Source organism: Manis pentadactyla, chromosome 14, assembly GCF_030020395.1.
Source record: "Manis pentadactyla isolate mManPen7 chromosome 14, mManPen7.hap1, whole genome shotgun sequence".
NCBI classification, from domain to species: domain Eukaryota; kingdom Metazoa; phylum Chordata; class Mammalia; order Pholidota; family Manidae; genus Manis; species Manis pentadactyla.
Genome location: NC_080032.1, coordinates 2,910,173 through 2,933,894, shown reverse-complemented (window position 1 = coordinate 2,933,894; position 23,722 = coordinate 2,910,173). Strand labels below are relative to the sequence as shown.

At 54.1% G+C, this 23,722-nt stretch overlaps 2 protein-coding genes across 11 annotated transcripts in view; both read left to right on the top strand.

The window, feature by feature from the left end:
• TANGO2 (transport and golgi organization 2 homolog) overlaps positions 1-1,992 on the top strand; it is a 36,570-nt gene extending 34,578 nt beyond the window's left edge. For all 7 annotated transcript variants that reach the window (XM_057491784.1, XM_057491779.1, XM_057491781.1 and 4 more), the window contains one exon: positions 1,147-1,992. In XM_057491784.1, coding sequence (XP_057347767.1) covers positions 1,147-1,267 — 121 coding nt within the window. In that variant the 3' untranslated portion in view covers positions 1,268-1,992. The remainder of the gene's footprint in view (positions 1-1,146) is intronic.
• Positions 1,993-7,926: 5,934 nt separating this feature from the next.
• DGCR8 (DGCR8 microprocessor complex subunit) overlaps positions 7,927-23,722 on the top strand; it is a 31,979-nt gene continuing 16,183 nt past the window's right edge. Inside the window, exons 1-10 of one of the 4 annotated variants that reach the window (XM_057492252.1) lie at positions 7,928-8,139; positions 8,475-9,217; positions 12,695-13,695; positions 14,147-14,306; positions 16,650-16,792; positions 16,951-17,233; positions 18,978-19,175; positions 19,438-19,539; positions 20,252-20,350; positions 21,984-22,066. In XM_057492252.1, the coding sequence (XP_057348235.1) occupies positions 12,976-13,695; positions 14,147-14,306; positions 16,650-16,792; positions 16,951-17,233; positions 18,978-19,175; positions 19,438-19,539; positions 20,252-20,350; positions 21,984-22,066 (1,788 nt within the window). In that variant the 5' untranslated portion in view covers positions 7,928-8,139; positions 8,475-9,217; positions 12,695-12,975. Of the gene's footprint in view, positions 8,140-8,474; positions 9,218-12,694; positions 13,696-14,146; positions 14,307-16,649; positions 16,793-16,950; positions 17,234-18,977; positions 19,176-19,437; positions 19,540-20,251; positions 20,351-21,983; positions 22,067-23,722 lie in introns of all 4 variants that reach the window. The other 3 variants (XM_057492253.1, XM_057492251.1, XM_057492254.1) reach the window with 3 other exon arrangements.

Here is a 23,722-nt window from a genome sequence, read left to right as displayed (position 1 = left end):
CCACAGCTGCTAGAGAGGCAGGGATGGGGTGCTCGGCAGGGACAGGGCCTACTGATACCAGGGCGGTGTCTCTTGTACACCTGGTTTTCGGTTCCAGGTAGGATGAGACTGGAGGAATGAGGCTCCTCCTGTCCCTGCAGACGGTGGATCATGGAGGTGGCTCTCCTGAGAGGCGGTGAGGTGACTGGCCAGGGCTGTGCCAAAGCAAGGGGCATTAGGCTGGGATGGATGTGTGAAGCCCGGGGGACCTGCTGACAGAGAGGGCAGCAGGCCCTGGTCTCACACTCTCCAGGAAGTGGCAGCTTCCAGCCCTCTGGCTGGGATGGGACGGAGGCAGGACCTGTGTCATGTGAGCTGGCATCCCCCAGGGCCGAGAGGTCGTGTGCCTGAACGGTGGCTTTTCTCTGGGCAGGTGTGGGGGCATCATTTCTCTCGGGAACTTCATCTACTACAGATTTGTTTTGGTGACTAAATGGTGTGCTCACGTCACTTCTGCGTGAGGCCAGTGACGAGTCTGCTCCTCGGCCGGAGGTGTGGCTGCTGGGTCCCCCCGCTGGGACTCCCAGTCTTCAGTGTGTGTGCATCCACCTGCGATGGGGCTGCTCCTGCTCCCCGCCCGGGGTGTCACTCACCTGGGGAAGGCTGGCTGAGCCTTTGGGACGGGCAGTGGCGGGGGCAGGGGGAGGAGGAGGACAGGAGAGAGTTCCCGGTGGAGAAGCCGAGGACCTGAGTTATCAGCCGCACGACCTCTTGGAAGAGCTGAGTGTGGCCCAGTGTCTGGCAGGCCTGGGCATTGGTGCCAGGCTGTTGCCTGGGAGCCCTGGGTGGGGCGGTGCATGGTCAGCCCAGGGGCCACCCTGGTAAGAGAGGTGGGCGGACGGGGCAGGTGGACATTTCAAAGTGGAGGCAACGGGGTTCAATAAGCACGGGTCTGTGGGGCCAGCCAGGGGGTCCCAGGCCCCAGGAGGCCCCTCCACCTCCCAAGGCTGAAGCCGCTGCTCATCGCTGACGTGCCCCAGGCCAAGCTGAGCGCCCAGCACAAGCCCAGGTGTGCTGGACTTGCCTCTCCTGCCTTAGTTCTGACCCCATTTGGCACCCTGATAGGTGGGCAGGGGGGCTCATCATGGGCCATGTGCTCTCTTTCAGGACCAACACGGTCATTCTTGTGGATGCGGCCGGGCAGGTGACCTTCACGGAGCGCAGCATGCTGGACAGGGACCCTTCCCACTGGGAGACCAGCACCCACGAGTTCAGGCTGCAGAGCTAACCCCCAGCCCTGGGCACGACTCAGCCAGCACCCACCCAGGACTAGGGCCTTTAATGTGTGTTATCTATCCATGTCCCCGTGTCCAGCTCGGGGTCCACTCTTATGCAGTGGGAGGGACAGTCTGGGGCAGGCCCAGGCATGCTGTGTGTGTGCGATGCACCTGGCCTTACCCCCTGCCCATGCACACAGGCCCACGTGTACCGCACAGGACACATATGCATGCCCATACAACACACACGCTCCCAGGCATATATACACAGTGTGTTGGACAGGCAGAGGTGTGCCATCACCTGCATGTGCTTCTGGCCAGTGGGTCTGTGCTTCAATCAAAACAATAGCAGTAGACTTTGGTTTAAAAGGGGGCCTCTCCAGGGCATAGTCCAATTCCTGAGAGCCAGACCTGCTCTTGGAGAGGAGACAGGCCACATTTAGAATGAGGGACAGGGGAGACCTGGGAAAAACCCACTTTCATAACAGAAACGCAGCATAGCTAGTGGATGCAGGGCCCCCGTGTGCATGGGGCAGTCCCGGGGCAAGGGAGTCCTGTGTGCACCTGTATGCTGGGATGTCCCAGCAGGTTCTCAAGCCCCTGTCTTGAGGCAGGCCCATGTCAGCGAGGGGGCATGGCCAACCCTGCCATTTCCCTTCTCAGTGGGGAGTCAGACTTCACAGGACTCTGTACTTGAACATGAGATGTTGATAATAAAACTCTGAGGCTGTGGTGAGTCAGTGCATTCCAGGCCCTTAGACTGTGTGGCGGGGATGTAAGGAGTGGTATGCAAGGGGTGGTGGGGCTGCTCCCTGGCCTGCAGGAGCTCCTGAGGCACAGATACCCATACAAGGCTCTTTCCACATTCTCCATTTGCTCACGGGCTCCTGAGCGCTGTGATGGAAGCCTGAGGGTCCAGCAGCGCATCCACCGATCATCTGGCCTATGGCTGAGGCTGGGGTACAAGGAGCCTGTGTGCATGGGACACAGTAGGTGCCAACTACAGGGCCTCCTGAGCTGGGCCAAGGTACCAAGGTGCAGTGGGGTGCCCCTGGGGGTCCCCTGAGGAACTGGTGTGGTCAGACCTGTAATCCGGGTACAGTCCAGAGGCCAGGCGATGGTGGGAAGGGATGGGAGTTCCTGACCCCAGCCAGAGCTGAGCATAAGGGGGCCCACGTGTGCAGTGGGGGGACCCAGGCTTCCCTCCACTTCTGCAGCTGACCCCCACCTTGGCCTTCTCAGAGCATGGGAGACTGGGATGGGGTGCAGGCCTGCACCGGGCCCATCCTGCCTCTTCATCTCTCCCCCTTCCTGCCCAGACCACCCCTCAGGGGCCTGACGCATTCCTTGGCTTGCTTGGGCATGGCTGGGCTTGCAGGGGGCTGCCGGCAGCGGCGCAGCCCATACCTCCAGGCCCGAGGGGGACCGGCTGCAAGGGTCAGATGTGTCCAGCTGGGCCACAGTGAGCTGGGCTCCCAGTCAGGCGCATACCCACGTCAGCTGCCGGTCCACACCAGGCCGGGCTCATCTGCCCTCATGGGGTGCTTCTGGGCTGAGTACAAAGCCATCCGCAGAGCCTCCCCTGGTGTTTGCCTCTGCCCCAGGGGTGCAGCCTGCATGGGGAAAGTTTGCCCAGGACTTGTCTTGAGCCCTTGCCCCCAGCCTGTCCCAGGCTCCCCTACGGCTTGGGCCCCGAGGAAGTGGCAGCCCAAGATGTAGTGCTGTTACGGGTTGAGTTGTGTGCCCCCCAGAAGATAAGTTGGCATCCTGGCCTCCAATACCTGAGAAAGTGACCTTATCAGCGTCTTTACAGAGGTAATCAAGATACAATGAGATCCCGGGGTGGGCCCTAAGCCAGTGTCACTGGTGTCCTTGTGGAAGGGAGAGTCTGGGCACAGGCAGACACGCACGTAGGGAGGATGCCCGGTGAAGGTGAGCTGTGCTGCGCTGTGCCAAGACACTACCGGAGGCTGGGAGACAGGCCTGGAACAGACCCTTCCCTGGCGCCTTCAGGGGGAGCATGGCACTGCCCACACCTTCATCTCAGACCTCTGGCCTCCAGACTGTGCAACAGTCAATTTCTGTCTTCAAGCCGTTCATTTGTGGTACTTTGGTACCGCAGCCCTAGCAGACTGACAGTCGTGACCGTCACCGTACAGAGGAGGAGACACGCTTGGGGCGGTGCTGCCACACTCCCCCAGTCCCCAGGCAGGCGGCAAGGCGGCACCCCGAGGGCAGGAAGGACCGGGATGAGGACGAGGTGGACCTTGGGGCGCCTGCCCCCTGGGCCTCAGGCCTCCCGCTCTGTCTCACCCTGCCGCCTGGGCCGCTTCCCGTCATCACCTCACTCGTCCCAGCGCCTTGGCTGCCCATGGCCACACTTCCTGCAAGCTTCTGCTCCAGGGCTTCGCACTCGCCATCCTTTCTGCCTGAAGGACTCCTCACCCAGGTATCTCCCTCACACTGTGTAGGTCTTGGCCAAAGTCTTCAGGAGGCATCCCGTCTAAAGTTGCAGTCTGTCCTTGGTCCCTGTACTAGTTTTCCATGTTGCAGTTGGCTCTGTCTGGCATGCTGTGTGTTTGGACTGCTGCCTGTGCACATCCCTGTCACAGTGGGGCCTCCAGGAAGGCAGGGCCTGTCCTCTCATGCCCATAGCTGTATCCTAATGCCTAGGTCAGCTGGACACTTGAACCAGGGATGACAGGGCTGGTGCTTCCCCAGCCCCCATTTGTTTAGGCCAGTGCTTCGAAGTGAGGCCCTTGTGCTGTTGTTACAAGGGTACAGGGACCCTAGGAAACGGGTTCTTTCTGAAAGTGCTTTTGATATGCCACCCAGGAGGGCCTGGGCCTCTGTGCTCGGCCCCAGATGTATCTGACCCCTGCGTTCCCAGCACAGGGCTTCTTCTCCTGGGCTGCTGGGGGATTCCTCCCCATGTCGGATGCCCCTTCCCGGAGGAGCCGCACCTGCTCTCTGGCTCCAGGGCAGCCGTGATGAGATGTGCCATTGTGGAGGCTGGAGGCATGGGGCTGGCTGATTTGGAGGCGAGCCCATGAGTAAATGTAACCAGCCTTGGAATGCAGCCTGCCTTTGGGTCTTGTCCAGGCAGGCCTAAGTTCCTGGCCTCCTGCCAGCAGATGGACTCATCAGGCCCTTGTTTGTGCCTCTGAGGCTGGATCTGGGTGGGGACCTTGGGGGGGTCCTGTGGTGGGGGCTTGTCACCCAGTAGGTCCAGGCCATGTGGGAAGCCAGCTGTAGTGTGTAGGTCTGAGGTCTCAAATCACTGGGGCAGGTAAGGCCCCCAACTCAACAGACAACAAAGCGTGGAGTGGTCACTAAAGTGGGATGGTAATGTGTGTGGGGTTCCCACAACTATGCTGGGCCAAGGCCAGGAGCCAGACCTTCATGGGGCTCAGTGCCCACTGTGAGGTGCCCAGTGCTGACCACTGGGGCAGCCATGTGAACGGAAGGGTGATGAGCGAAAGGCCTTGGTAAGCCTCTAGCATCATCGCCTGTAAACCCACCCTCCTACCTTTTTTAACCTTTTCATTTCGAGGTGATTTCCACAGACTTAAAACTTGAGAAAAAACAGAATAAAGATCTACAGTGCCCTTCACCCAGTTCCCACACGTTAACAAGCTTACCCAGCTACAGTAAAATGATCCTGACCGAGATTAACACTGATATAATACTAGTAACTCATCTACAGGCCATCCCTGAATTTTACCAATTGTCCCACTAATAATATTTTCCTGAACCACATTCCAACCCTGGGCCCCACTCCCACACTGCACTTAGTCATGCTTCCTTCAGGCCGCTCCTCGGTCCTTGACTTGAACATCTTGACACTTTTGAAGAGCATCTACCAGCCTTTTGGTGCAATGCCCCTCACTCGGGTCAGCCTGATCTCTGTGGTGACAGTCAGGCTTTGCCTCTTGGGAAATAACACCCACAAGGGATGCTGCCCTTCTCAGGAGGCCCACAGGACGGCCCTTTCCTCGTGCGCTTTTCCTTCACGAATGTGCAGTGCAATGCACTTCTCTAGAGTGTACACTTTTCTGACTTAGGGTGTGTATATATTAGCTGGTGACATGGATTACTTGGTTAAGGTATCTCAGGTCTTTTTCCACTGCAGAACTACTATTTTCCTTTTGCAATTAGTGTATTGGGGAAAAATTTTGCAACTGTAAAACAAAAAACTTCCACCTGTTCCTCACACTTTTGCCCAGTTTTTCCCATTCATGATGCTTGTCTGACACAGCTATTGTGCTGGCTTCCAAATGGGAGGTTTTCCATATCCATCTTCCTTCTACATTTATTGACTGGAACTCTGGAAGGAAGAGCTGTCCTCCTCCATTTACTTATGCCCCCTGTCTGGAGGCTCCCGATACGGTATGAACAAAAGGAAAAGTGCCAGAAGACACCAATAAATGGAAATGCATCCTGTGCTCAAGGATAGGAAGAATTAATATTGTCAAAATGGCCATCCTGCCTAAAGCAATCTCCAGATTCAATGCAATCCCTATCAAAATACTAACAGCATTCTTCAATGAACTAGAACAAATAGTTCTAAAATTCATATGGAACCACAAAAGACCTCGAATAACCAAAGCAATCCTAAGAAGGAAGAATAAAGCTGGGGGGATTATGCTCCCTAATTTCAGGCTCTACTACAAAGCCACAGTAATCAAAACAATTTGTTACTGGCATGAGAACAGACCCATAGATCAATGGAACAGAATAGAGAGCCCAGATATAAACCCAAGCACATATGGCAATTAATATATGATAAAGGAGCCATAGACATACAATGGGGGAATGACAGCCTCTTCAACAACCGGTGTTGGCAAAACTGGACAGTTACATGTAAGAATAAAACTGGATTGTTGTCTAACTCCATACACAGAAGTAAACGCGAAATGGATCAAAGACCTGAATGTAAGTCATAAAACTCTTAGAAGAAAACACTGGCAAAAATCTCTTTTTCTTAGAAGAAAACAAAGCAAAAATGAACAAATGGGACTGTATCAAACTAAAAAGCTTCTGAAGCTTCTGTACAGCAAGGGACACTATCAGTAGAACAAAAAGGCATCTATAGAATGGGAGAATATATTTGTAAACAACATATCCAACAAGGGGTTATCATCCAAAATATATACAGAACTCAACACGCCTCAACACCCAAAATGCAACCTGATTTTAAAAATGGGTGGAGGATCTAAATAGACATTTCTCCAAAGAAGAAATTCAGATGGCCGACAGGCATATAAAAAGATGCTCCACATTGCTAATCATCAGGGAAATGCAAATTAAAACCACAATGAGGTATCACCTCACACCAGTAAGAATGGCCAGCATCGAAAAGACTAAGAACAACAAATGCTGGTGAGGTTGTGGAGAAAGGGGAACCCTCCTACACTGCTGGTGGGAATGTAAATTAGTTCAACCATTGTGGAAAGCAGTATGGAGGTTCCTCAAAAAACTAAAAATAGAAATACTATTTGACCCAGAAATTCCACTCAGAATTTACCCAAAGAAAACAAGTTCTCAGATTGAAAAAGACATACGCACCCCTATGTTTATCACAGCACTATTTACAACAGCCAAGATATGGAAGCAACCTAAGTGTCCATCAGTAGATGAATGGATAAAGAAGAGGTGGTACATATACACAATGGAATATTACTCAGCCATAAGAAAAAAACGGATCCTACCATTCGCAACAACATGGATGGAGCTAGAGGGTATTATGCTCAGTGAAATAAGCCAAGCGGAGAAAGACAAGTGCCAAATGATTTCCCTCATTTGTGGAGTATAACAATGAAGCAAAACTGAAGGAACAAAACAGACTCACAGAACCCTAGAAGGGACTAGCGGTTACCAAAGGGGAGGGGGTGGGGAGGGAGGGAGAAGGGGATTGAGGGATATTATGATTAGTACACGATTGTAGGGGTGTCATGGGGAAGGCAGTGCAGCACAGAGAAGTAGGGACTCTCTGGCATCTTACTACACTGATGGACAGTGACTGAAATGGGGTGGGGGGACTTGATAATATGGGTGACTGTTGAAACCACAATGTTGCTCATGTGAAACCTTCGTAAGATTGTATATCAATGATACCTTAATAAAAAAGTGACATAATTAAACTACAACTAGAATAACCATCACAAATAATGGCAAACTTAAGACACTAAAAGTTTTGCAGAGCAAATCTAAGGGGTGTTGCCAAGAAATATACTCTTTAAGAGTTAAACAGATAAGTCTTGTATATGTAATGATATATACCAATCTTCAGATTATTGAAATAAAGCCTTTCACCAAAAAAATAAAAGTGCCAGACAGTTGGGCATGCTTGTCTTTCTTTCCTAATGATTCCGTTTAAGACTTTTAAATGGAAAATACATAATGCCTGCGTGTGCAAGGGATCGTCAGCAACAGCCAGACCTCCGCTCCCGGCGAGCGGCCGCTCCCAGCATTCCTCGCACTCCTCCGCTCCCGGCGTCCCCCGCGTTCCCGTTCCCGGCGCTCCGCGCGGCGAGCCCCGCCCCGGCAGCGACCGTTAGAGCGGCCGCGGCCTCCGCGCCTGGTCCCGCCCACGCGCCTGCTGTATTGGGCCGCGCGCCGTAGCCGCGAGCGCCGCGAGGCGCCGATTGGCAGCCTGCACAGCCGGCTCCGTGGTTCCCCCAATGCGGAGCTGCCGTGCGCAGGGATTGGCCGCGGGCCGCCAAGGCCCGCCCTCCGCTCTCCCCGCGCGGCAGGCGGGTCTCGCCGACCGGAGAGAGCCCGGGCGGCCTCTCTAGGTGGCGGCGGCTGCGGCGGCCGGGCCGTGAGGACCTCCCTGCTGTGGCTGGGCTGCGGGCAGCTCCGGCAGGCCGCGGGCGCCGAGGTAGGTGCGGGGCGCGAGGGGCGCCCCGCGGGCCGGGCGGCGGGCGCTGCGGCCTGCGCGAGGGCGGCCCTTCCCTTCCCTCCTTCCCGCGCCGAGGGCCGGGGCCGGACGGCGGGGCGGGGCGGAGGGCGCGGGCGGGTTCGGCCACGCGGAGGCCCGGCCTTTGTGAGGCATCATGGCCGCGGGCCTCGGAGAAGGCGGGGCGGGGGTCCCGCCGTGCGGGCGCGGGTGCCGGGGGTGGGGTTGGGGCCCGGGGGGCCCCGACGCCGGTCGCTTTCCGCCGGGTAAGCAGCCCGAGTGTAGAGGCCCCTGGCCCTGTGCGCCCTTTGCCGCAGCGTCTCTTTCAGGCGGGAAGTGTGTGAACGGGGGTAGTGCTGGCCCAGGACGCTGCCGGCTGTAACCCAGTTTGTGAAATCTGAGAAGTCGCCCAAGGCTTTTTATCCACCTAATGCTCCTGGATTGAGGGTCACAGTAGATAATCGGACTGTGGTTTTGTTGTAACAATGATCGTGTTAGAAATAAACGGAAGGTGGCAACCTGTTGACAGTGATACCTGTCAAGTGTCATCCGCGGACTTGGGTTGCTCATGGTAGGAATTTCATTTGCCGTTTTGCATGCTTGCATGTACCTTGTTACCTGATGCACGGCAGAGTCCAGTCTAGAGACCGGCCACTAGGCGGGGACGCTGTGTTTCCTGGCTGCAGCCTGGTCTCCAGTCCCGGGGCCACAGGCAAAGTAGCCCGAACCCTCCCGCGGGCCTTCACTCGCCAAAGGGAGTGAATGGCCGGTCAGCCGTGCGGCCTGTGCGCGCGGGGTGTGAGGCTCATCGGAGTATGACAAAAGGAGTGGATGAGGTCATACTGCTCCTGGGTTGGGCGGGAGGCTGCAGCGGGAGAGGCTTGACCGAGAGGCAGCAGTCACAGCACGGGACCGTCACAGCCGGCGCCTCGATGCCATCGCAGCAAGTGGACTACAACGAAGGGCGCTGTCCAAGCGTATTGGTTTACCCCTGGTGCCAGGGATCCAGGGAAGCCTGCTGTGAGTCTGCTGCTGGCTCACGGTCCACTAGGCAAGCAAGGTTTGCATCTGTGCGTTCCATCAGCTGAAGCAGTAGTGGGGCTGATGGCGGGAGAACCGGGCTTTGAGCCCTTTAAGGCCAGGCGCTGTGGGGGGCACTTCTAGGTGTTGTCTGATTGTCTGACTGTGACACTGGGGGCAGGAAACGGGAATCTGACTGGTCACCCAGTCTTGGTCTCAGTAGCTGCCCTTCCCTCCTTGGTGGCATCCTCCAGCTTCCTGGACATTAGTGCTGTTTCCAGCCTCTCTGTTCCCATCCCTGGCTTCCCTCCTGAGTTGCTGCCTCTTCTGCATTTCCTTGTGTTGGTCTGATGTCAAGTAGTCGTAGCTAAACCTAAACGCAGGTCTTTGCCCACCCAAACTCCCCTCCTACTGCCTGTGCTTGAGTCTGGAGTCACCTGGATTCCTATTGGGCCTCCATGCCAGCTTTAGGGCCATTTCCTACCACCTCCCGCTCAATGTGCTGGTCCCAGCCACCTGGTCAGCCTCTCCACTCTGCTCTTTGTTTCCCCCTTTGCCCCTCCCCCCTATCCACCCTCCACAGTTTTTCTGGACATTTTAAACTGCGAGGTAGTGTTGGAGCCACGGCGGTGCCCCCAGAGCCTGGCACGCCTGCGGGCAGAGCAGCCCCAGTGCTTCCTAGCTGTGTGGCCTTGGGCGGGTTGCTTCACGTCTCTGTCCTTGACCTTCCTCTCACAGCACTGCATGAGAGCGGGTGGGGGGAAACGCGTGGCGTGCCTCACACAGCCTGGCTGAGCGTTGGCTGCCCCTGCTGGCCTTGCACCCTCCCACCTCGCTTGGACCTTGCTGTCCCGCAGCCCACCTGTCTCAAGATGAGAGCCAAAGCCCCGGTCTCCCTTGCGCTCACTGACCCGGCCTTCTCTCACCTGCCGCCGCACATTCTCCGTGTCACCTAGCATGTCCTCCCTCCCACCCTGCTGCTTACCGAGCTCACTCTGCCTTGAGTTGGCTGCTGGCCGTGAGGCCTCCGAAGCTGTCTCCTCTCCCCCACCTTCTTTGTTTTCTCTTGAACACTTAGCTTTTCTTAGTGTTTACTTGTTCATCTCCTGCTAAAATGTGAGCTCTGAGGGGTAGGAACCCTGTCTTGTGTCGTCAGCATCTGGAATGGGCTGCATGTGTCCTGTGGAAAGTGTTGAGCAAACACTTGTTGAGTGATTGGGGAAAGCTTACAGAGAAAAGGAAAGGCCCTGCCCAGAACTGCCCCACGGAGGGGCACTCAGCCTTGAGCTGCCGCCCTGGGGCCTTTAGGAGCCCTCCCTGTGCACCTCCTTGGGTGCCATCATGAAGGCTGCCCTCAGTGTGTTAGCATCACCATCTTCGCTTTGTGCTTCTACTCTGGCTGCTTAGCCTTCTCACGGTACAGCAGCACCATTTGTCTGCACCCCCTCCTCACATCTTCAGTTTTGTTTTTAAGCCCCGGAATCACCAATTGGCTCTCGTTAGGGACTTCAGGCCTGCCAGGGGCTGAGGGGTGGGTCCTGGTCTTACCTGGGTTCTGAAGCCCTGGGCTTGCTGATTTGTCTGTCCTCTGAAAGGATCTTTCTTGGTTGCCAGGAGACCGACCTTACTCCACTTGGGGTTCCTCCTGCCTGTTGTCTGCAGCCCCCTTAGTATTTACTATGCAGCTCTGAGTCCATCATCTACGTGCTCTCTTTCCTCCATCCGTGGCACCTTTGTGGGCACACCTTTGGAAGGAGTTACTGTGTTAAATTCACACTGAATTTAGAAATGTAAGGGCATCTTAGAATGTGAGAAACAGAGTGACAGCTCCATGGTCGTCATGTTTCCAGTGTGTCCAGGTGGCAGGGACCTTGTCCCTTGTTCATGGTAGTGCCTCCGTTAGAGTAGATGGTTAGTGAATATTTGTTGAATGAATTAATTAAATCTTACCAAGTGTCTGGTTTGTATGCTGTTTCCTCTTCTAAGTACAACCGCCATGCTCTATCCCTACACTATAAACTTCTTAAACGTGTGGTATGTTGTCCTCTGTCCCTGCAGCCTGTCAGTGTGCCCCCTGTGGGAGTGGGCGTGCATGTGCCTATCTACACATGTGTGCATGGCATGTCATATGTGTATGTTTCTGCCTGGTGTTGGAGTGTATGTGTGTCTGCATGCACTTCTGCTCTGGTGCCCGGCCCTCTTGCAGCCTCTGGGTTTTCAGATTGTCCCTCTGACCTGCCTCGTGTCATCCCCTTTGTCGTCCTTCCTCTGGAGCAGAGCTTCCCAGACTCGCATCCTCAGCCCTTCCCTTGTTCTGTGTTCCCTCCCTGGGCTGCCTCTCTGCTTGATTTTGGGGGTGACTACCACCCTGCTGGTGTGTCCTGGCCCTTGGTCTCTGGGCCAGTCTTGGGTCTCTGGGACAGAGCTGTGGCCTCAGCACCTGTTGGACAGGGTTGCTTGGGTGCTCTGTCCATTCTCTATGAGCTCCTGCCTGAATGCCGGACCACGTGCCCCCCAGGGGAGAAACCTCACTCGCCTTCCGTTCCCTCTTATCTCTTCTTTCCACCTCTCCCTGGTCAGCAGTGCAGTCAGTTCTGTGTCTTCAGTGTTCTCGAGGGTGCCAGCCCTGTCACCGGGGCCTCTTTTACACCTTTGCCCTCTGGCCTTGAGGACTGGCTTCCCAACACCTTGGGCACAGGTACTGCGCCTGGCAGAGCTGTCAGTCTCCTTTCAGTAGGTACTAAATTATGGCATGAGAGTCACTTGATTGCCTCCATGGATCATTATTGCCCCCAGTATGGAGCTAGGCTCTGGGTGGCACTCAGGTCCCCCTGTCCCTTGGCTCCAGCTATCTCCTGCCACTCCCCCAACCAACCCTAGCCAGGCTCACTTCCCGACGCCATCACCCCCTCCTCTGCTGGGAACAACCAGCCACCTCTGGCGACCCCAGCTGCCTCACTGTCCTGGTCCGCATGCCACCTTGTGGGCCCAGGAGAGTCCTGGGGTCCCGGGGTAGCAGAGCACCTGGCTGTCCCTGCAAGGCCCTAGTGCCGCAGAGTTGAGCTGAGGGTCTCATGCTCGCCCCGTGACTGACCCAGCCCCAGCAGGTGAGTGGATCAGTGTGGATCCAACGGCCAGCGGAAGGCCACATGCCTTATGCGTGTGCTGGAGAGGGCAGCCTTGCACCGCGTGCTTGCTGACCTGACGGATGAGTGCAGGGACTGCTGTGCTGAGGCGTAGTTCCTTTCTTAAGCTTTTCTGAGCCTTAAGATAGTATTGGTTTTGTGATGCTGAAGTGGGAATTACAATTATAGATAATTAATACAATATTTAACTTTGGACTTAAATTATAATTTAGGTTCTGAAGAAATAAATAGTTTGTTTTGAACCCTAAAAGGTTCTCTTAGGCAGTATTATTAGTTTAAGTTCTTTACTGCACTGTTAACAGCACTTGACTCTTGGTACCAGGGAAGCTGGTTTCCCTCCTTTGTGACGATGTTTTTAAATCTCTTTGCAGGTGGAAGAAGAAAGGTGCCGTTTTGGCATGAAGACAGACTCGCTTAGTCGTCAGTCATTTAAGCTGAGTGCATTGTGATTTCCAATAATTGAGGCAGTGGTTCTAAAAGCTGTCTACATTAATGAAAAGAGCAATGTGGCCAGCTTGACTAAGCCGCCAGCGTGCGCAGCGCGGGCAGGACGGCACCCGGGTCTCGGCGGACTTGTGCATGTTAGCTGTATAGATTTATGTAAGGGTTTTTAAAACTCTGGTCTTTTAAAATAGTCTTACCCACTTTTACTATGGAAACGTATGAGAGTCCCTCTCCTCTCCCGCGTGAGCCCGCAGGAGAAGCGGTGATGGAGACCCGAGCTTGCCCCCTCCAAGCGCTGCCCCGTGAACAGTCTCCACCACCTCCCCTGCAAACGTCCAGTGATGCAGAGGTAATGGACGTTGGCTCTGGTGGTGATGGACAGGCCGAACCCCCTGCTGAGGACCCGCTCAACTTCTACGGAGCTTCTCTTCTCTCCAAAGGATCCTTCTCTAAGGCCCGCCTCCTCATAGACCCGAACAGTAGTGGCCACAGCCCACGCACCGCCCGGCACGCACCTGTGGTCCGGAAGTTCTGCCCTGACCTTAAGTTGCTTAAGGATGTAAAGATTAGTGTGAGCTTTACTGAGAGCTGCAGGAGTAAGGACAGGAAGGTGCTGTACACAGGAGTGGAGCGCGACGCTCGGGCAGAGTGCGGTCTGGCCCTTAGCCCTGTCGGTGGGGGCATGCATGCTTGTCCCTTTGGCGGGAGTGTTGGTAACGGGGTGGGCGTAGGGGGTGAGAGTGCTGATAAGAAGGATGAGGAGAATGAGCTGGATCAGGAAAAGAGAGTGGAGTATGCAGTGCTCGATGAGTTAGAAGATTTTACTGACAATTTGGAGCTAGATGAAGAAGGAGCAGGCGGGTTCACTGCCAAAGCCATCACGCAGAGAGACAGAGTGGATGAAGAGGCCTTGAACTTCTCCTATGAGGTATGTTGGTGAGGCCCCTGGGAGTGCTCTTAGTAAAACCCAGAATGGTGTTCGGAAACTGCAGCATCTTTTCAAAACTGATATTGCAGAGAAAAAAATCCCAGCCCACGTGAGGTGGACTAGTGTTCCTGTGGAAAAGAGGGAGCTCTAAGGAGCCCAGGTCTTTAGACTTCCCTAAGAGAAGTTGGGTGCGCTGGTCAGCGTCGTGTCCTCTATCCAGCCCGAGGTGGCAAGCACTACAGAGAAGCGCCTCCTGGTGGGGTGTGCGTCTGCACCACGCGTGTTGGTTTCACCCGTTTGCTTTTCAGCTGATTATGCACCATAAAGACACACCTAGGCCCCCTGACAGCACCTCGTTTCTGTGTCTATTCTCACTAATGCTGTTACGCTTGCCTGAGGTGCAGGAATGGGGGCGCTGGGGGCCATGGTGTCTGAACAGTATGTTTTACAGGATGATTTTGACAATGATGTTGATGCTCTGCTGGAAGAGGGCCTCTGTGCACCCAAAAAGAGGCGACTGGAGGAGAAATACGGAGGTGACAGCGACCATCCATCTGATGGAGAGACAAGCGTGCAACCAATGATGACCAAGATTAAAACAGTGCTCAAAAGTAAGCTGGCTAGAGAGGAGTGGGTGCACGTGGGCAGCAGAAGTGTGGTCTGGGAGCCCTCGGTGTGCCAGCTAGCTGTCTGGGCTGTGGGCACCTGTTTGGGGGTGGGAGAGTCCCGTCTGATGAAGGGGAAGCAGACAGGACAAGGAGGCAGCAGGCATGTGACGCCGCAGGTGCAGAGAGGTGGTAGTGTGTACTCTGGGCGCTGCAGAGCGATGGGGAGGGGGAAGGGGATGACTGTGGTGTGGGCTCTGCAGCGTTGGGGAAGCCCCTGGCAAGGGACGGGTACACAGGTTTGGTCTAGAAGCCCGGCTCCTGTGGTGGCAGGGCCAGAGCTTCTGCTGTAGGAGGGGGTGTTCCAGGGGGTCAAGTGGTGAGATTTGCACTTGGGTTTGGGGACAGTGGGGAGAGCCATCAGGAGGTGCCCAGAGTTGTGCCCAAGCAGCTCCTGCTGCTGTGGTGCAGGCCTGATAGGGGTGCCTATGCATGTGCAGTGGAGATGTGGGGCGGCTGGGCAGCAAAGAGGGGCTAAGGAGACGTGTGGGGACTCAGGCCACCCAGGTGGGTCCCAGGTCTGAGCACAGAAGGTAGTGAGTCCTGGAGGGAGGAAATCGAGGGGTAGGTGGTGTGCACCATCCTGGGGCTGCAGAGTGAACATGTTGGCGGGGCTGGGCACCGTGCATCTGCCCGTGTGGTTAGTGTTTGGAACAGGGCAGGTGTTGGGTTCATTAGCTGCTCACGAGATACACCTGGGGCCTGGCTTCCAAAGAGGGGTGTGGGGCGGGCTCTGCACTTTGGGGGGTTTGCTGCCATCTCACTGTGCTTCACTGCTTTTATGTGGCCTCAGCCATCTTACTGTGCACAGGGAAAGCCCGGCCGTGCCACCCCTCGGCAGCCTCTTCTCTGCCTTCTGCCAGCAGAGCTTCCTTCCTCCTGGGAACTGCACATGGGCCTCATGTTCCCGGATGCGTGTGAGCTCTTCAGACAGCCAGGATGACGTTGTGACTCCTCACTGTCAAAATGAGTGGCCCAGATGCACCTGTTCCCATGCCGTGCTTGGCTCGCATTTCATCTGTTTCTTCTCCTGACTAGCCCAGAGCTGGTGCAGGGCTGGTCCTGGGCCGAGCCCTTGGGGGCCTACCAGGCGGGCGGCACACTTCAGCCTGCAGCGGTGCCCTGGGGCTGCCTGACACACCGTCTGCGCAGGATCAGCCACGTGCAGTGGGGATGTGGCACTGAGGTGCCAGCCCCTTTGCCGTGATAGTGTGGGGCAGTTGGGGCTCCCATGGCCAGGATGCTCACTGAACTTAAACCATCTGATGGTAAAACTGGCCTGTGGCTGGGCTGCTGCTTCACACCCGTAGGCAGTAAGCTATCATTACGCTATACAGAGAGCGCGGCCCAGCACTCTGGGCGGAGGCAGAGAGGCTAGTGCTTGTCGTACCCCCGGGAGAACACGCCGAATAAACCCTTTCACCCCAAAGAAACGTTCTACTGTCATTTCTTTGGTCACACTGAACCCACAGCGAACTTGTCGGGGGCTGAAACCCATTGGCAAGGTGCTTGTCATGTACATTTTTTTAGATTTCCCTTTTTTCTTTTTCTACTATATTTTTAACTTCCATAACCTCTAAGAAAATGAAGTGTTAATTAAATCTCGGTGTTGTGCTTTTTCTGGCAACCAGGCCTATCAGTTGCACGTGTCAAGTGAACTACAAGTCTGGAGCTCTTTTCTTTGACTCCTTGCACAGCAAGGGAGGGGTTGGAGGAGTGCCTTACAACCGAGTAAGAACTGTACTCGTTTGAAGTGTTCTGTCTGCTGGTGAGAGCATGCAGCTCGGTTGCCAGGAAGACTTGCCAGCCGGTCACGGAGCAGTGGTAGGCAGACGTGCCGCTGACTGGCAGAGCTTACCAGCTCTGCAGGTGCCTCTGGTCGAGGCAGGCAGGTGAGGACTTGAGTGTCCATAGTGCTCACTGCTGTGGAGGCAGCAGCTGCGGCTTGGGCCCGGGGCCTGCAGGCCACCGTCTCCAGCTCCTCCACGCACCGCATGCTGCTCTCGGCCTGGGGGTGCAGCAGTGAGCAGGGCGGACAGCTTCCTGCTGCCCAGGAGGGACTTAGGCCCAAACAAACAAGTGCAAGCATAGAGTGCAGAGCCACACACGGGAGGTGCTGAGTGGCAGGGACAGGCTGTTTGGTGGAGAGTGGGTGCTCCCCTGCTCCCTCAGCACTTAGAGGTTCTTTTCAAAGCTCGGTCGGCTTCACTGCTTTTATCTGCCATGTCATGATTCCTACAATTGGAGTGTTTTTAAAGTGACTGCAAGATGTTCTTGTCTTCTGTGCAGGTCGTGGCCGCCCACCTACAGAACCGTTGCCTGATGGGTGGATCATGACCTTCCATAATTCGGGAGTCCCCGTGTACCTCCACAGAGAGTCTCGGGTGGTCACCTGGTCCAGGCCTTACTTCTTGGGAACGGGAAGCATACGGGTAGGGGACACATCAATCATGCAATTAGTCTTGTAAATTTACAGACCGAACACGCACATCTCAGTTGCACTGTAGCCAAGCAGAGGCAGGTGGAAGGTATCAGATGATCAGACCTTTGGGGACATCCTTGTAATCTGTTGCAATTTCATTATTCACAGAAACACGATCCTCCTCTGAGTAGCATTCCCTGTCTGCATTACAAGAAAATGAAGGACAATGAGGAGAGGGAGCAAAACAGTGAGCTTGCCCCCAGTGGGGAGGTGTCCCCTGTCAAGCCCCTGAGCCGACCTGCGGAGCTGGAGTTGCCCCTGGAAGAGCCTGACTCCGTGGGTGCCAACACGGGGCCCCCAGATGAGAAGGACCCGCTGGGAGCTGAGGCTGCCCCCGGGGCTCTGGGGCAGGTGAAGGCCAAAGTTGAGGTGTGCAAAGATGAATCAGTTGGTAAGTTCAGAATGAATTCTTTTTCCCTGCTGGGAGGGACCTGTCTGCAGGGCTGCCGCTGAACACCACACCTCTTTTCTCCTGCTAAAGGTGTTGTAGTTGTGTCTGAGGAAGGGATGTGCTGAGGACCTCTGTCCATTCACATGGCTGGAGTCACGTTTCCCTGATTTTAGGAGCACCTGCTCGGGGCTGCACGGCCCCCGGGGCTGGGGCTGCCATGGAGGTGGCGTGTGGTGGTGTTTTCATTTGCAGTGATGTGCTGGGGTGAACCTCAGTCTACAGACTGAACGCTGGGAAACCCTGCCACTCTCCCATGGGTATTTCCATCTTAAGTCCCACAGCTGCTTTCTGGACATGTGTGGGTGTTTTACACTCTCTCCAGTGTTCTTAGCTTGTTTCTATCCATTCAAGTCTTACTTGTCTCTTCAGGGGTAGCAAACCTGCTGAATGCCTTTCAAAAATGACTTTGTATTTCTAGGTTTTCTGAGTGTTTTGCTGTCCAGCCTGCCTCAGAGCTCTTGCATGCAGGAGCCCTGATGCGGAGGGAGGGGGGTGGCTGGAGCTTCAGGCGTCAGGGGCAAGGGCGGGACTCTGCACTGGTGCCCAGCTCCTCTGACAGGCTCAGCGATGTCTGCCTGCCTTTGCACCTTCCCCATCCATGTGGCCTTCCTCTGTCTGCTTTGGTGTGTTGGGCTTATCTCAGGGACCAGCCAGAAGGGGCTTTCTCTTTAAGACTTTAACTTAGTGCTTGCTTTCTTTATGCCATCTTCTATGCACATGTATTACCTGAATGTGTTCCTGTTTTTCTAAAAATTCTGTCTCCCACTTCTAACTTCACTCTTTTGCAAGGTGACCACTTGTATTTGTTTCCAGACTCACTTCTCTGCACTCACGTAAAGAAGTACGTAGTTTTGGTTTATGATTAAGTAGGTGCAGGTATGTTGATTTGCAGCCTTCTGTTTTAACTACATAGGTCTCAGTCTTCCCACACAGAAGTCCTTCCTCTGTCTTCTGCCCAATCTGCTCAGTGCTGGGCGTGAGCCAGGGCAGACTCTGTCTTGGGGCTTGTGCTTGAGTGGTGGGTGGCAGGCAGGAAACCAGTGAGGCTTATGTGACCCTCTAGGATGTCCTGGGGAGGGAGGGCAGTGGGCACATCAGTAGAAGCAGGAAGCCCCTGGGGATCTCAGCATGGGACTGGCAGCCGAGACAGGGCACCCAGGTGAGCTGTGGGGCAGAGCCTGGGACAGCATCAGGAGAGGGCTGACAAGTGCCAAAGCCTGAGCTGCCTGGCATGCTGCTGAGTGTGGAGGCTGCTGGGTGGCTGGAGGGGAGAGTGCTGGGTGGGCAGAGAGGCAGGCAGTGGGTACACATGCCTCAGTGGCTGTTGGCGGTCACATACCTGTTTTCATACAGGGACAAAGGCCCTAATGGATGCTGGTGGTTTGATTTTGTTTTTCCTAAAGCTTCATTTTTCAATTTTTCTCTTTGTATTATTGTTCTTGCTCCAAGTGACCTAAAAGGACATCCCAGAAGTTTGTCCATAAAGGATCATCTGTCAGAATAACTTGAGCCGGCAGTGAAAGCACCTGGGTCTTGTCTTTCCTTGCCCTTCAAGAGGAACAGGGGAAGGGAGATGGTGTCCACGGCCTGTTCCGTGGGCAGCCTGTCACCATGCTGCTCACTGGCCAGAGGAAACTCTTACATTGGGAATTAGTAACTTGGTTCTCTGGTAAACCCTGTACAGATCTGGAGGAATTTCGGAACTACTTGGAGAAGCGTTTTGACTTTGAGCAAGTCACTGTGAAGAAATTCAGGACTTGGGCTGAGCGGCGACAGTTCAACCGGGAAATGAAACGGAAACAGGCCGAATCTGAGAGGCCCATCCTGCCAGCCAATCAGAAGCTCATCACTCTTTCTGTACAAGATGCTCCCACAAAGAAAGGTGCATCGGGGTTTGGGTATTTCAACATTGGCAGACTGGTGACACTGTAGTTTTCCATTTGCTGTTCTCAGAATGTATGCTTAGCATGTGGGTTGTGCATATAATTCAGAGCTTACATTTGCCCTGCGAATGCAGGGGTCCGCCACGCTCATGGTGGTGGGCCCCTAATTCAGTGACTCGGTGACTTGAGCAGGGCCAGTTCCTGTGTGCTGACTCGCAGTAGGTCCTCATGCAGTTGCTGAGATGGCCCTTCTCCTCACAGAGTTTGTCATTAACCCCAACGGGAAATCTGAGGTCTGCATCCTGCACGAGTACATGCAGCGTGTTCTCAAGGTCCGCCCCGTTTATAATTTCTTTGAATGTGGTAAGTTTGGCCTTCCCCATGTCAGTCCAAAAGAATCACAGACCTCTGTGGCCATGGCTGGGGAGGCGGGGGCTGACTAGCCCACTATACTCGGGTAGAAACCAGAAGGGGGGCAAGAAGTGTGTCATAGACTGGTGGTTCACTTTCACACACCTGTGTCTGTCCAAGGGTGAATGCCTCCTCCCACCCTTCTTTTGTCCATGTTCCCCTCTCCCTGCCTTCTGCCTGTCCCTTGGTCTGAGGAAGTGTGTCTTCAGGTGCCCCCAGGTGGATAGAGGGGCCTCGGGCCTGCACCTCCCACCGGCCGTCTTCTGTGGCCTTCCGCATCACAGCGTCATGAGAAGCCCTATGCTTCCTCTTGGAAGCCAGAGCGTAGGAGTCGCCTGTCATCAGTCACGTTGTTTCTTTGCCTCCCTGCCCTGCGCGTCCCCATTTCCTCGCACACATTGGCCCCCATCCTGGGTGGCTCTGCCTCTGGCCTCCTGTTTGCCCCCCTCATGGTCCCTCGGTCCCCCGTTCCTCACAGCTTTCCTGGCAAGCTCTCTGCCTGCCTGTTGACTGGCCCTTGGCCCGTCTCCTCACTTCGGGGGCCCAGATCGCTGCCCTGCAGCAGCAGCCCCGACCCCCTGTCTGTTGGTGCAAGCACACTGTGTGCATGCAGACTTTCAATGTCTTGGCAAGTGTGTTTTAAACCAGTCGTTTTAATTTTAAGAGAACCCAAGTGAGCCTTTTGGTGCCTCAGTGACCATTGATGGTGTGACCTATGGATCTGGAACTGCAAGCAGCAAAAAGCTGGCGAAGAACAAAGCTGGTAACGTGCCTGCTGCACGCCAGGGCCCGCATCTGCTCTTGGCAGCGGCCTCGGTGGGAGGGCTGTGGGTGGGGCAAATCGTGGCTGTATGAGTCACTTACTTTGATTTTAAAATCCTGTGCTCATTGGAAGAGATTCCAATAGAGGAAGTAAAACATGAGAAGTAAAAGCAGAGGTCTGTTCTCCACTAGTGGAAGCCGGGCTGGACTCTTGCCCTTGTCCCCACCACTCAGGACACTGTGTGCTGTAGACTGGTGGTTCACTTTCACACACCTGTGCCCGTCTGAGGGTAAATGCCTCCTCCCACCCTTCTTTTGTCCATGTTCCCCATGTCCCACAGTGTCACGCTGAGCAAAATGTGGGCACATGCTAGTGGGTGAGACCCAGGCAGGCCCGCGTGCTGTGGTTCTGACGTTCACGAGGACGGTCTCCTGAGCTGGGAAGACCCCAGATCTGGGACCGCCACTCATTGAATGCAGTGTGGCAGACTCCCCAGGGAAGCCTCTGTTTCCAGATTAAAATGCGTGGCTGCTGTGACCGCGCTCTTGCTGTTCACTTTCACGCCCAGCACCCGGAGTCACTGCATTCTTCTCTGGTGACTTGTGCCCCAGCCGCAGGGCACCTGGCGTCTCCCTGGGGGTGGACCACGCTACAGGGTGGGGGCTGGGCGTGCCCCAGGCCCTAGCCCACAGGTCTCTCTGAGGTCTACCATTGCCATGTTGTCTGCTCTGTCCCTCCCAGAGTGTGCGGTGTGTCAGTTTCATCACAGTCTGTCTGGGTGTCGGGGTTGGTTGAGTGTTTTTGCTTGTGTGACTCAGTTTCCCTTGGTGTAGCTCAGGACAGTTGCAGTGATGCGTTATCATCCTGCCCAGTGTGAGGCTGTGCTGGGCTCACACACTCCACCTGTTCTCCAGAAAGGCCTGCTGCCCATTTTAGAGAGATTTTGCCAAAAGACTTTCCAGCTTAACATGCTGGGTGTTCCAGAGAGGTCATAAAGCAGATGACCTGCAGAGAAGGGCCTGGTGTTGGGGTGGAAACATCTAGTGGCTGGGCCTGGCTCTGCTCCTCCCCACGTTCCTCTACCCAGACCCCAGCTCTTCTCTAGACTTCCACATTTGGTTATCTTGCCAGCACTTACAGCCCTATAGCACCAGACTGCACACACCCCTTTTCCCTCCTCCAGCGGGGAGACACTGCTGTGTTCATTCGGGCCCTTGTGTGAAGCATTGAGCTGCCCTGTGCTCTGTCCTGCGGCTGCTCTCTCTCGAATGTCTGTCCATCTGGCTGCTGTTCTCTGCCACACGCACAGCAGCCCACTCACCCTCAGTCCTTACTGCTCAGGCCAGGTCCTGCTGAGCCATTTGCTGCCCAGCACCAGGCGATTCCCCTGCAGTTTGAGCTCCTCCTGTCCCTGGCCTGTCAGAGTACCTCAGCAGGAGGGCACGGGGCTCCTGAGGCTGCATGTGGCCTGGCGCTGCCCATGCTCCGTTCTCTGCTGCCCCTGCCGCTGACGGGCTGCTGCTCCTCTTGAGTCGCGGGGACCCTGACCCTGAGGAGGAGCCCGTCTGCAGCTCCTCTCAAGCCGGGAAGTGGGCCTGTCCAGCCCTCACCCTTGGGGGTTTTCTTTTCATAGCCCGAGCTACGCTGGAAATCCTCATCCCTGACTTTGTTAAACAGACCTCCGAGGAGAAGCCCAAAGACAGTGAGGAGCTCGAGGTGAGTCCTGTTGGTCTGGACCGCAGTCCATTCGCGCCCCTTAGTGTCCCTTAGTGTCGGCTGTGCTCAAGGACTTAGTCATCCAAGACCCAGGTGATTTTGTTTGTTCATATTTCATAAAAGAGGACACTTGCTTCTCTTACGCAAGGGAGCAAATGTCATTTTTATCAGGTGTTTGTCCCCTGTGTCCTGTCAGGGTGGTAAGAAGTCGGGTGTGCACAGTAAATGCATTCAGAAGTAAGTCAGCTCTCATAGATTCATGGTGGGAGTGAAACTTGGAGACAGGGTATACAAAAGTTAGATCATTCTATCAACCATTTAAAACTACTTGTTAACCTTTTTGTGTAAATAAGAGTCTATAGTTATCTGTAGCAAGGGCTTCTCAGACTCTGAGGAATACAGTCTTTTTTATAATAGTTTTGTTAATACATATCTTATACACCATAAATTATACCCTTTTAAGCTCTGCAGCTTAATGGATTTTTGTATTTCACAGTTGTAAAGCCATAACAGTGGCCTAATTTTATCACTCCAAAAAGAAGTCATTTCCAGTTCTCCTGTTCCTCTGCCCCATAGCCCCTGGGAACCGCTGCTTTACTTTCCGCCTCTGGATTTGCCAGTTCTGGACATTTTGTGTCAGTGGAATCATATGACATTGGTCCTTTGTGACAGGCCCCTTTACCATAGTTGTGTTAGCTGGGGGTTTTATCAGGTTGAGGAAGTTTCCTTCTATTTACTTCTACTCCTAATTTGCTGAGAGTTTTTGTCAGGAAAGGATGTTAGATTTTGTTAAATGTTTTTTCTTCTGTTGAGATGAGCATGTGATTTTTGACTTTTACTTTACTAATATGGTGGTTAATTACATTGACTTGTGAGTGTTGAACCAACCTTGCATTCCTGAGATAAATCCACTTGGTCATGGCATATAATCATTTTTCTCTGTGGCTGGATTGGTTTGCTGCTGTTTGTTTAATGATGTTGCAATTGTTTGAGGCATACTAGTCTGTTTTCTTGTAATGCCTTTGTCTACTGTAGGTATTGGGGTAATACTGGCCTCATAGAATGAGTTGAAAAGTGTTCTTTCCTCTTCTGTTGTATGAAATAGTTTGTAAAGGTTTAGTATTAATTTTTTAAACATTTGATAGAATTCACCAGTGAAACCATCTTAGGAGGTTATTTAAGTCTGATGCAGTCTTTTTGCTGTTATGCATCTGTTCAGATTTTCTGTTCCTTTTTGAGCCAGTTTTGGGACTTTGTGTCTTGCTAGGAATTTTTCCATTTGACGAGGTTGTCTCAATTCATTGGCATACAGTTCATAGTATTTACTTATAATCCTTTTTATTTCAGTAAGACGATGACCTGCTTTCACTGCTGATTTTAGCAGTTTGAATCTCTCTTTTTTCTCTTGGACAGTCCAACTTAAGTTTTGGCAATGTTGTTGATCTTTTCAGGTATCCAACTCATGGTTTTCTTCATTTTTTCATGTTGGTTTTTTACTATTCCATTTATTTCTGCTCTAGCCTTTATTATTTCCTTTCTTCTGTTAGCCTTGGGTTTAGTTTGTTCTTTTCTAGTGTCTTAAGGTTAAGGTTGGTATTTGAGATCTTCGTTTCAAGTATGTAATTTACAGCTCTGAGTTTTCTTCTGTGTACTACT